Source organism: Trichechus manatus, unplaced genomic scaffold, assembly GCF_000243295.1.
Source record: "Trichechus manatus latirostris isolate Lorelei unplaced genomic scaffold, TriManLat1.0 scaffold00106, whole genome shotgun sequence".
Lineage (NCBI taxonomy): Eukaryota > Metazoa > Chordata > Mammalia > Sirenia > Trichechidae > Trichechus > Trichechus manatus.
The window spans coordinates 8,732,768-8,745,106 of NW_004444042.1; the positions used below are offsets into that span (position 1 = coordinate 8,732,768).

Here is a 12,339-nt window from a genome sequence, read left to right on the forward strand (position 1 = left end):
GAAGATAATGGTGATGGAATAACTTGGAAAAGGATAGGGAGAATAGCAGCACAACTGGAAGAATGTAATCGATGTCACTGAACTGTACATGTAGATACTTTCAAAATGGTGTAACTTTAGCTATGTATATTTTCACCAAAAAGAAGGTCCTCAAGGTCGAGAAGGGAGAGTGTTGACATGTCGTGGGGTTGTTAACCAATGTCATAAAACAATACGTGTACTGTTTAATGAGAAACTATTTATTCTGGAAACCTTCGTCTAAAGCACAATTAAAAAAATTGAAAAAAAAAAAGCTTGTGAGAGGCCATCTAAGATACTCCACTGGTCTCACGCCGTCTGGAGCACAGGAGAATGAAGAAAACCAAAGACATAAAGAAAAATTAGTACAAAGGACTAATGGACCACAACTACCACAGCCTCCACCAGACTGAGTCCAGCACAACTAGATGGTACTGGGCTACCACCACCAACTGCTCTGACAGGGATCACAACAGAGGGTCCCAGACAGAGCTGGAGAAAAATGTAGAACAAAATTCTAACTCACACACAGAAAAGACTTACTGGTCTGACAGAGATTGGAGAAACCCCAAGAGGATGGCCCCCGGACACCCTTTTAACTCAGTACTGAAGTCACTCCTGAGGTTCAAAGATTAGACAGGCCCAGAAAACAAAATGAGGATCAATGGGCACACCAGCCCAGGAGCAAGGACGAGAAGCCAGGAGAGGACAGGAAAGCTGGTAACAGGGAACCCAAGGTCGAGGAGGGGAGAGTGTTGACATGCCCTATGGAGGTGGCAACCAATGTCACAAAACAACATGTGTATTGTTCAACAAGAAAGTAGTTTGCTCTGTAAACCTTCATCTAAAGGACAATAAAAAAAATTAAAAAAGAAAAGAAAAGAAATGGTACTAAGTTAGATGTAGATATATCTCTTAGGCTGTGCAACAATAATAATCCTCTCCAGACAGTAATGGACGGGAGTAGAAAGAGGAGCTGACTCTGTAGGACACTCACCAGGCTCCCCTGTCTGGGACTCAGTTTCCCCACCTCCACGGCTGGGATGTGGTGCAAGATCGCCAGGAAGCCCCTCCCGCGGGGTTCTCGGGAGAGGCAGTGCCCCCCGCGGCCCCCCGGGGGCGCCCCGGAGCAGGCGGCACCCGCAGCCCTCCTCACTCGGTCGCTCTGCGCTCACTCTCCAGGAGGTTTCCCGGGGCTGGCCGCGTCCCGCCCGCTCCTCGCGCACCAAAAGTTCCCCGGTGCGCCCGCCTCCCCGCTCCGGCCGGCTGCGCCAGACGCCGCTCCGACCGACGGCAACATGGGCGTCCCCACTGAGGCCGGAGGCCGGCGCTGGGGGCCCGTGCTCCTCGCTGTCTTCCTGGCTGCCTCACGAGGTAAGACCGGCAGCAGGAGGCTGGGCGCTCAGAAGAGCCCCGGAGGGGACCGCGGGCGGGGTGGGGTGAGCCCTGTGAGTCTCCTGAGCCTGCTGTGACCCCCATTCCGTGGCAAGGAGTTCTGCTGGGGCGGTATGGCAGGGTGAGGTGGCATTTCTGCCAAGTGCCCTGGCTGACAGCAGGCACATCTGCAAGCTTCGACAGCTGCCTGAGCAGCAGGCAAGGCTGTCCTCCCAGGACTGCCCGTCCCACCCTCCCCTGCCTAGAGAGCTGGGGCACAGATAGCTTCTGCAGGCTGGACATGGACAGGGTGGGGGCAGCCCCAGTGAGTTCTTATGGATGTGACCAGCTTTTGACACCTGTGGCATCTCCCAGCCCAGCCCGTCACAGGGCTTCAGAATTTCAGAGGGTGTGGAGTGTGGTGGCACTCACAGCCAGTGCCCTGTGCCCTAGTGACACTTCTGGCTGAGCCTTGCTGGGCACTGGCAGCCAAAGATGGGACTGGTCCAGGTGGGCACTGGCTCACTCCCAGACGTGGGCATCACTGCCCACTGGTCCTTTATCTGAGGGTCAGATGGCCTAGAGTGAGCAGTCAGCTGATTCTCCAGCCCCCTACCAAGGCTGCAGCTCAGGACCAGTGTGGGACACTTCCAGCGCGGCCACAAGCCCCCTGTGGGTCCTTGAATAACTTGTGCCGTCTCTCTGACCTGTTTTCCCAGTTCAAACACAGAAGCTCCACACAGGGAGCGCCACTTTCTGCTTCCAAAGTCCAGACTGTCACAACTCCAGGGGGTATCCTGGCTGGGACACAGTGGCTGTCAAGGGGCCAGGGCAGAGGCCCTCGTACCCACAGCCTGGCCTGGCTCTGGCCTGCCCAGAACTGAAGAGGCTGGACCTTCAGGGACGAGGGGGCTGGCAGGCAGCCATTGGGAGCAAAGTTTATGAGGAGGGCCCAGGGAAAGTGTGAGTCATGCAGGGAGTCAGAGGGAGGAGGAGGGAGGTGGAGGGCTTGGCAGAGGGACCCAATGGGCGGGTTGGAAGAAGAGAAGGAGGGGGAAGCCGAGAGAACCTGGAAGGCACCTCAGAAACTGGGTGCCTGTAGGCAGCGTATTATTTCAGCACTTGGAGGCTAGCCTGGGCCTCTGATAAGGAAGAAGGAGCCCAAACCCCACAGACCAGAGCTGCCTTAGCCTCAGCCTGGATGCTCCCCAAGATGACAGCCAAGGAAAGGAGAACTGTCCCTGAGATACGGGGGTGCTGTCCCAGCACCAGGAGGGCATGGCTTCCAGAAGGAGCAGGGGATGGTGGTAGGCAGGGAGGCTAGCATCCACCACTACAGGCCACCTGCCCTGCCCCATCCTCCCCCAAGTGATCCGTTTTTTATCCCTCACCTTGCTGGGCTGCTCTCTGTTCAGCAGCCCCAATTTGGGAAACTGAGTTTTAAAGAGCCAGCTGGTGGCAGAGAGGCCCAGAGAGGAGGAGCTCAAGGCCTCTCCACCACCCCCCTCCACTGAGATCTTGGTGCTCCAAAGGGTCATCTCTTCCTGGGTCCAGTTCAGGGAGAGAATTAGGGCTCCAAGCATCCCTAAACTCCTGACTCAAAGTAGCCGGACTCCTGAAAGCGGTCAGGAGAATTTACTTAGCTTTGAATTGCTCTGGGACTCAGTATTCTCAGCTGTAATATGGGCACGCAAATGTATATTCACCCTACGACCTAGTGCTGTATGCAGTGAGGGAGATAACAGTTGGGAGGCCAGGTCACAAGCATGGTCAGGAGGGTCTGTGAGTTGGTGTGATTCTTAGTGCTTTGGAGCAGCAGGGAAGACCTGCTCACCCCTGCTGAGCTGCCAGACACAGACATGACTGATTGCTCAAGGTCAAAGCCTTTATGTCTGGGGCGGTGAGATGGAGGTGGCTGGTGCAGGGCTATTCTCCAGCTCTTGGGGCTGGGCCAGCACCAAGGAGAATGGTGGTGGTGAGTATGGTGCTCAAGGAGCCCAGAAAGATTGAACATTCCTCCACAGATGAGCGGAGGGAAGTACCTAGGGAACCAGGACTCCACTAGACCCCAAAGGGAGTGGAGCCTCTTCTGACTGTGCAGGTGTTCCAGGGCCTGCAGAAGTTACTGCCCATGCCCTGTCCCCACAGGTGACCGCTGACCCAGGAGTCCCAAACTCTGAGGCTAACACATTCAAGCTCATGGGGTGCACTGGGGCTAGGGAGGGGAGACGCCCACCTCCCCCTGCAGCATCTTCCCCTTTAGGGTAAACTAGGCTGCAGGACCTTGCTGAGTAACCCAGTGGTGCAAGCCTCTGATGCAGTGATGGTCAGGTCTTAGGAAATCCACACTGCACTGCCCAGAGGCCTGGGGTGGAGAGGAGCAGCCTTGGGGCCAGCCCATGGGCATGAGAGGGCATCTCAATGCCAGGAGACACCTAGCGGCCAGCAGTACTGAGGAGCCCATTACTGAGATGGGCTGGCTGTGCCCAGGAGCACCCTGTGGTTGTTTCAATTTCCCCATAAATGGGACAAAGGTTCCCTGCTGGGGCCTGGTCTTCTCTGTGAGAATGTGGCCCAGGCAGGAGGTGCACTGCTGGGAAGGGGCCACCCCCCTTGTGTGTATGCAGTGTGTGTGTGTGGTGGTGGGGGTCTTAGGTACCAAGGAAAAGAAGGAAGGCAGGCAAGGAGGGGTCCTCAGTGCCTACCTGGTCTGACACCCTTCAACAGGCACTGACAAGCTGCACGTATTGAGCTTGAGGCCCCAGGTTTTAGGCCAACTATTCATCTGGGAGCAGCTGGGCTTCACCAGGGGAGGGTGACCCAGGATTAGCAATGAGGCTTCATAATGAGGGCCCTCAGCAGCAGCACTGGCATGCCCATGGCCTTCCTGCGGGCACGCCTCTGTGGGATCATGGAAACAAAGGACCCGGAGTCCTGTGGCCTTCGTGACAAAGGCTGCCTGTATAGCTCCTTGCTTAAGTTTGGTTTCTAGGGTCAGTCTGACCTGGTTTCAAATCCTAAGCTGGCCATTTACTGCTCTGTGGCTTTGGGCAAGCTCTTTAGCATCTCTGAGCAAATTCTCTCATCTCTAAAGTGTGGGTGATGACAGCACCCTCCTCAGAGGGCTGTTGTGAGGAGTCAGTGAACACTTAACACAGTGCCTGGCACATGTGAGTGCTGTTTAATATTATGGCTTCTGGAAACTACGTGCCATTGATCCCCCATCTAAGCTCCTTGCTGAGTGTGGAGGGCATGGGAAGGCGTTGACTGGTTTCACTGGGACTGGACTCTTCAGAATCCTGGAGGTCTGAAGGGTGCCCAGGCTCAGTCCAGCCACCCACCTATAGGCAGTTATAGCCTGCCATGTCCATGGAGGTGCTTATAGTTCCTCCTCTTAAAGTTCTCTAGAGATGGGGATTTTGCACCTTTAAGGGGAACCTAGTCCAGGGTTTGCTTATCTCAGTGGGATCTTTCTTGTATCTGACCTTTACATTCAGCCTATTTACTATGGCTGACCCTCCCCCAAGAGAAAGACAATGGCTGCCATCTTGTTCATCCATAACTCAACAATAAGGTTGCTCAGCTATTGACCAAGCAGCCCAATTCCTTTAACCTTTCTATGTCGAATCTTGTTTCCCATGGGGACCTGGGGTCAAGTCCTGCCTCTGCTCTTCACTCACCATGGGACCATAAACACATGCCCCTTCATCTGCATAATGGACAGGTTGGGTGAGATGGTCTCTGGGAGACTCACCACTCACTTCTGAAGGGTAATTCCATGAAGGTGTTTGCTGAGCTTCAGGGATTTTCTTATCACCTTTGCAGTTCCTACAGTAGCTGCCTATCATCATATTTACTTATGTTTTCCTTTAAATCTACTTACTCTTTTGCTTAAGTAAACAGATTCTAAAAGGGAACTTTAAATCGCTGTCATAAATGGAAAGCCAGCATCATTTGCCATAAATAGAACAAAATCATAAAAGTACATAATAGAAAAACCAAATAAGGGGATTAAATTCTACTTGGAAACTACGGCCTGGGGAAGGCTCAGACCTTGAGACCTGTTGTCCCTTGGCAAAGGAAAAAAAAGAAAAGGAGATTAGCAGGTAACAGAGATCTTCTGAAGACATACTAGCATCAAACTGGCACTTTCTTTTTGATGTAATCAGGACTGAAACAGAATTGAAAGGGGAATAACCTTCTCTCTCTCTGATTCAATGTTATTAAAGCCATAAAACAAAAAGGAGAACTCCCTAGGTTAACAAGTGTTGTCAGCTCTTCTCCATCACCCCAGAAGCATATTCACTGCTGTGCAGGGAAGGTGCCAAGCTCCTGGGGGAAGGGAGAGAGGGCACTGCTCCCCATCCTTAGAGCTGACAGGCCTGGAGGCCAGGCGGGACTAGACGGCCTCTCTAGGTTTCTCCCAGCCCGGTACATCCCCAGTCAGAGCTCACATCCAAATAAACACAGCGGCTCCAGTTGGGTCCTCCCCATGCTGGGGCCAACCAGCCGTCCCAGGAACCATAGCAGAAGAGGGGACAGGAGAGGGAGCCAGCAGCCTCACTGACAAGGCTCAGGCAAGCTGGATCTGCACTGGCCAGCCCAGCTGTCATCTGCAGGAAGAAGGTGGGACCTCCACTCAGTCCCTGGCTGCCACTAGACTCTAGAGGGTAGTGGATGGCACCAGAACTCACACTAAAAATAACCCAAACCAAGCCAGTTGCCATCAAGTAGATTCCGACTCATGGCAACCCCATGCGTTTCAGGGTAGAACTGCGTTCCATAAGGTTTTCATGGCTGTGAACTTTTGGAAGTTAGATCACTGGGCCTTTCTTCTGAGGCACTTCTGGGTGAGTTTGCACTGCCAACCTCTTGGTTAGTAGCTGAACATTTAACTGTTTGTGCCACCCAGGAACTCCAGACTACCGGGGTTCAAATCCAGGCACCACCACTTACTAGTTATGAGACTTAACTTCTCTGCAGTTCAGTTTCCTCATCTGTGAAATGGAGATGCTAATAGTACCTACCTCACAGTGTGTGAGGATTAAATAACAAATCCATGTAAAAGTGCTTAGAACGATGCCTGCACAGATAAGTGTCAGCTACTACTACTACCACCACCTAGCCTCCTGCACGGAGGGTCCTGCACTGAGGGCGGGCTCAGAAGGAGACTTGGACCTGAAGCTTGGAAGTCCTCACAGCACAGGATCCTGAAGGTGGCTGGCTGGGCTGCATACAGACTCCTCAGGGGGGGCCTGGGGGAGTCTTGGAAGGGGTCATTCAGAGAAGCATCCACTGGCCAGCTACCCAGGCCCTCCCTGGGGAGGCATGCTGGCCAAGCCTCCAGCCCTGGATGGCTGGACGTGTTCCCAAGGTGCTGGAAGTGCTGCTTCCTCCAATAGAGCCCGGCTTCCCCTTCCCGGCCCCCTTGGTCCGAAGTGAATGGACACTTCCTGAGGGGGCAGGTATCAATAAACACATCTGAGATGTCCTTTGTCCTTGCTGGCCACAGAGCCCCGCGGGTGGGCCTGCTGGCTTTGGGCTCTCAGCCCCTTGACCTGGGTGCACTTCCTGGAGCTTCACGCTGGCTGTCTCAACCCTGCTTGGTCCCTGCCTTTGTTTCCCTCTGTGCGCTGTATCTTGACAAAGACAGAGCCTAGGCCTTCCCTACACCCCTTGGAGCACCCAGGGGGACAGGGGCCTGGCAGAGAGCTGGAGACCAGGTTCCATGTCCGTTTACAACCCCCGTGAAGGCAAGGGCCAGGCCTTTTGCATCTAGTGCAGGGCTGGCAATCGCAGGCCCTTGAGAACTGTTTCCTCTACAACTCCTAGCAGCTGGACAAAGCTCAGCTGTTTGGGTGGGGCCTCCCAGGGCTGACTAATCAAGCTGGGACCCACCTCCAAAGGCTGGGGCCTTGCCTTGGCAACCGCAGAGTAAGCGCAAGCCGATCAGGGAAAAAACAAAAGGCCGACCAACACCCACACAAGCAAACACACCCATCTCACGCTCACCCACAGGGTTTCACAGAGGCGCCTGCTGGGCGGAAAGAGGTGAAGGTCACGACAACTGGCATCCCAAGAAGATGCCAAACAAGAACTTATTTGCCCTCTACTGCACAGGCTTTACTGAGGCTGAGCCTCCACTGTGGCAGAGGGTCCCGTGGCTAGAAAGTGGCAGACGCAGCCCTAAATTCCAGCGGCCATCCCCACGGAGCTCCGCACTCCCCATGGCCTCTCCACTTTGGGCCTGGCTGACGTTAGGACTTTCATAAATATTTGTGGAATGCATGTTTTCCGTTTGAGTCTGAGGCAGCCCAAAAAAGCTGTGTGGAGAGGTCAAGTAGAGGTCAGTCCACCCTCTCCTAGCTCGAGGATGAGGTGTCAGCCCCACCTGCTGGAGAGGTTGAGGCTCTTCCTGTCCCCAGTCCTAGACTGTCCAAGGTGTGGATCTAAGCTGAGCCACAAACTGGCTGTGTGGCCTCGGGCAAGTCCCTTGACTTCTCTGAATTTGTTTCCTCATCCTTAAAATGGACATGATAATACCTATGCCAGGGGGGTGCTGTGAGAATTAAATGACACAAGTCTAACGTGCTAGCAAATGCCTCTTATTGTTAGCTGCCACTGAGTTGGCACTGACTCATGGCAACCCTGTGCATAATAGAACAAAATGCTGCCTGGTCTCACACTGTCCCCATGATCAATTGCAGATCCAACCATTGTGAGCCACAGCACTTTCATTAGCTGATTTTCGGAAGTAGATTGCCAGACCTTTCTTCCTAGTCCATCTTAGTCTGGAAGCTCTGCTGAAACCTGTTAAGCATCATAGCAACACGCAAGCTTCTACTGACAGACGGGTGGTAGCTGTGCATGAGGTGCATTGGCTAGGAATCGAACCTGGGTCTTCCTCAGGTAAGATGAGAATTTTACCACTGAACTACCAATGTCCTCTTTCGGCAGGTGCCTCGCACACACTAAGTGCTCAGAATCACCCGTGATCACCTTTGTGGCCCATTTCTTGCCCTGTTCCTCCAACTGAGGAATGACAACCCTTTCCACCAGAGCTGGAAGGGGCCTAGGAACTTGGAGAGTCTCTCAAGTTGAGACGAAGAAAGGGAGGCCCAGAGAAGGAATGGGACCTTCCCGAGGCCACACAGCAAGGGCATCGCTAAGAGGGACTGGGGCCCAGCGATCTTACTACCCAGGCCAGAGTTTCAATCATGAGACCCAGAATTTTCCCGGTTCACAGTACTCTTCTTTGAGGGCCCCCCTGCCTCCTTACCCAGTGGCAGATGGAGATGGCTGGGTCCCAAGAGCAATACAATGAGTGGACGGCTCCCACCTGGGCACATGCTCAGTCCCAGGGGCAGGGTTATCTTCCTGTCCCATATGCTCTTGGTCACTCTGGAGCCAGGGGCCTTCCTCCCCACCCACTCTCCCGGGCCTGTGACAATGACCCAGGTGTCCGAAAGAATCTGCTCTCGACAATATGCAACATCCTCCTGCAAATAATTATAATCCCAGCCAGGCTATATATATCCCCTCAGAGCACATGTGCAGGGGCCGCGTGGGTGCCCATGGGGGCGCGTGCAGGCCTTCTCTGTGTGTGTTCTGTTTCCCCAATACTGTGCCCTGCGTGTCCTCTCAAGGACAGGCTGATCAGGGCCTTGTCCCAGCTGGAGTCTCAGACACAATAAACAGGATATTTTCTGCCCTCCCCCGCAAGCCCTGTGGATCCTTGGCCTACTCCTATCTGGCCCTTTACTTCAGCTTAAAATTCAGCATTTTCCCTTGAACCCCAAACCTGAATCCCAGTGCTGCTTCTCCTTTTTCTAAAAGGAGAAGAGGTCCTGGGGCCTTGGAGTGGGTGGCGTGTGTGTGGGGTGTCGGCTATTGAGCAATGTCCCCCTCCTGCTGTCCCTGATCCCCGGTTCTCTGTGTCCCCCTGTGGGTTTTCAAGGAAATGCCTCTAGTAGTGAGACTCCCCTCCCCTCACTGTCCAACACCATTGCTTGGGCCCTAGTGCTCGGCTGGAGGCCCACTGCTTGCTCTCACCCTGCCCCAAAGCCCTGGTGCATCAACACCCACTCCACCTACCAAACCAGCCCCCCCTAGCCCACATCTCACCCCTCCCATCCACACCTCCCTTAATCCACGTGCTCTGCCCACTTAGTCATCAGCCACCCCCGCCCCTGCTCAGTTTAAGCTGCACTCCTTGCTCTACCTCCACCTCTACCCTGCCTGTTCCCCCCACCCACCCTAGACCCACAGCCAGTCTGCGGAACCAGCCCTCCTGATAACCCCTGCGGCATGTGTGTGCTCCTGAGAAATGCTGCTGCAGCTGGGTCGTGCTGGGGCAGATGATCATGCTGGGCAAAGGCAAAACGGGACGCCAGCTGGAGGAGGTGCTGGTGGGAGCTGCCGTGTTCCCTTCTGCTGGGGAAAGGGGGAGCACCGGGCAGAGATAACTTTGGGGTCCATCTTCGGGTGAGTTTCAGGTCTTCCTGGGAGCTCCTGGGGACAGCCCTTTCCCTAGCTACCCCACAGCTCCATTTTCTGGCACAGCCATAGTTCTGGGCCACACCCACCCCACACAGGCCTGTGTCAGGGAGGTCCAGGCTGGCATGGACAAAGCTAGGGGTGCAGCCAGGCTGTCTGGGGCTCCTCTTCCACCGAGCCTGGTGCACAAGTAAGAGCAATAGGTTGGCAGTCAGAGGAGACTCGGTTCAGTCGCTGCTCTGCTAAGCTCCTGCTAGGGATCTTGGGTGGATCATCTCGTCTCTGAGCCTGAGAGTCACATCTGCAGGATGATGGACATGGGTGGTGAAGTCCCACTCCAGCCAGCCTAAAGACAGCACTCAAGTGTCCACAGGGCCAAGCAATTATGGTTCGGGAGCAAAGCAGGCCAGTGGAGCATCAAGAAGTAATGGGGACTATGGCAAACTGGAGTGCCGGTGCCTTATCTAAGGGAGAGGCTGCTACTCAGCTCCAGCTGATGGTTGCCTTGCAGGAAAGAAAGTTTAGTCTTATCTGCTGACTTTCAAAGAGCAGCTAGATGTCAGAGTTTTTAAATGTTGGTAATCTTAAAAAAATTTTAAATACTTTGAGGCCCAAATAAAATATGTGTGCAGGCTGGATGTGGACTGTGGGCTGCCAGTTTCTGAGCTTTTTCCTTTAGTAGTGTCCAAGTGCCTGAGTTCGAATTCTGGCTCTAGCACTTCCTTCCTGTGTGATCCTCATTGGGCTAACCTCTCTGTGCCTCAGTTTCCTCATCAGTGAAATGGGAATAAAAGTAGTACTTGCCTTATATGGTTGTTAGGTTGTTTATAGGAGCCCTGGTGGCACAGTGGTTAAAGTGCTCGGCTGCTAACTGAAAGGTTAGAGGTTCAAACCTACAAGCTGCTCCACAGGAGAAAGATGTGGTAGTCTGCTTCTATAAAGATTTACAGCCTCAGAAATCCTATGGGGCAGTTCTACTGTCCTAAAGGGTGGTTATGAGTCAGAATCGAGTCAGTGGCAATGGGTTTGATTTTTAATTGAAGGTATCCAAGTCCCCTTTTTTCTGGTGTTCAGATATAATTTAGAATAGAAACATGGTATGTTTTTCCATTTGGTGCTTATGCTACTTAACAGCTTAGTCAAAGAAAACAAATGTGAGCAAGCCTTATAAAAGGACAGACAGGTATAAGCATGAACAGCTGTTTAAGAGGGATTATGTCAACCCTAGGCACCCTGGTGGCACAGTGGTAAAGAGCTTGGCTGCTAACCAAAAAGTCAGCAGTTCGAATCCACCAGCCGCTCCTTGGAAACCCTATGAGGTGGTTCTACTCTGTCCTATAGGGTCGCTATGAGTCAGAATCGACTTGACGGCAATGGGTATGTTTTTGGCTGACAAAGGAGTCCGGCATCTTGCCAAAGAAGTTCTAAAATCTCTGCCTACCTTAGCAATAGCTTCTCAAAATTCTAGGGCTCCCAAACATGGCTCCCCTCACATCTGGGCAGAGTGAGAGGAGGGGCTTCAGTATGTGTCTGATTTCCCTGCCTTCTGGGAAGCTCCACCCCTACAGCCATCCTCTTGGGACCAAGGCTTTGCTACGTCCTGCCACTCTCCGTCAAATATACAGGCACTCCAGAATTGGATCACAAGCTGTTATCAGTCATTCACACCTCAGTAAGGGAAGGTTTGAAGCTGGCTTCTCCACTCCATTGTATAGAACTGCTTTTCATTCCTAGGAAATGTTTACTGGTTGCTGAGATGGATTAGAGACCTATCTAGCTCCCACGTATCAAGCACCAACTATGAGCAAGGCGCTTCCAGAGTACCTCATGAAAATTATTACTAATCCTGCCCCAACTCTGCCAGCTAGATATTTTAATTTCTATTTTATTGTGAGGCTCAGAGGCTCACAGCTGTCGGACTCAAGGCAGGCTAGTCCAAGTCCAAAGGCCAGGGTGCCTCCGCCGACTGGTGGCTTTTGGCTCTGCTGGTGGGTCCCAGCCTGCTGCCAGGGTCGTGGGCACTAGGAGCAGGGAAGGGGCGTCTACAGGAGGAAGTGGTATTATTTTAGGTCCAGGCAGTGCCCTGGCCAGGCAATGCAGAGGACGTGTCCACCTGGATTCTGTACACGTTTCCAGACCCTCCTTCCCTCTCTGCCTGACCTTATAGCAGCTCTGAGATGCCAATCAAAAGAGAAATAACACTAACGTATAACAATCGTAGCTGTCCTCGAATGTCTGGAGAGGGCATTGGAGCTTACATCTCCTGCTGGCCTCTTTTTTCCCATTCAGTCCTCTCGGCAGTCCTGTCACGAAGCTGATATTTTTTTCATCATACAGATGAGGAAACTGAGGCTCACTCAGCTAGATAGAAAAGCTGGGACTCCAGCCCCAGTAATCTGTTCTCAAAAGCCGGTGCTTTTGGGGATCCACATGGTTAAATGCTGGGGGACG

The 12,339-nt window shown here is 53.2% G+C and overlaps 1 protein-coding gene across 7 annotated transcripts in view; it reads left to right on the plus strand.

Annotated features, from left to right (window-relative positions):
- Positions 1-864: 864 nt before the first annotated feature.
- VSIR (V-set immunoregulatory receptor) overlaps positions 865-12,339 on the plus strand; it is a 34,867-nt gene continuing 23,392 nt past the window's right edge. For all 7 annotated transcript variants that reach the window (XR_002825139.1, XR_002825140.1, XM_023737711.1 and 4 more), the window contains exon 1: positions 865-1,392. Coding sequence is in view for 5 of the 7 variants with exons in the window: in XM_023737711.1 (XP_023593479.1) it covers positions 1,062-1,392 (331 nt within the window). In the remaining 2 variants the exon portion in view is untranslated. The remainder of the gene's footprint in view (positions 1,393-12,339) is intronic.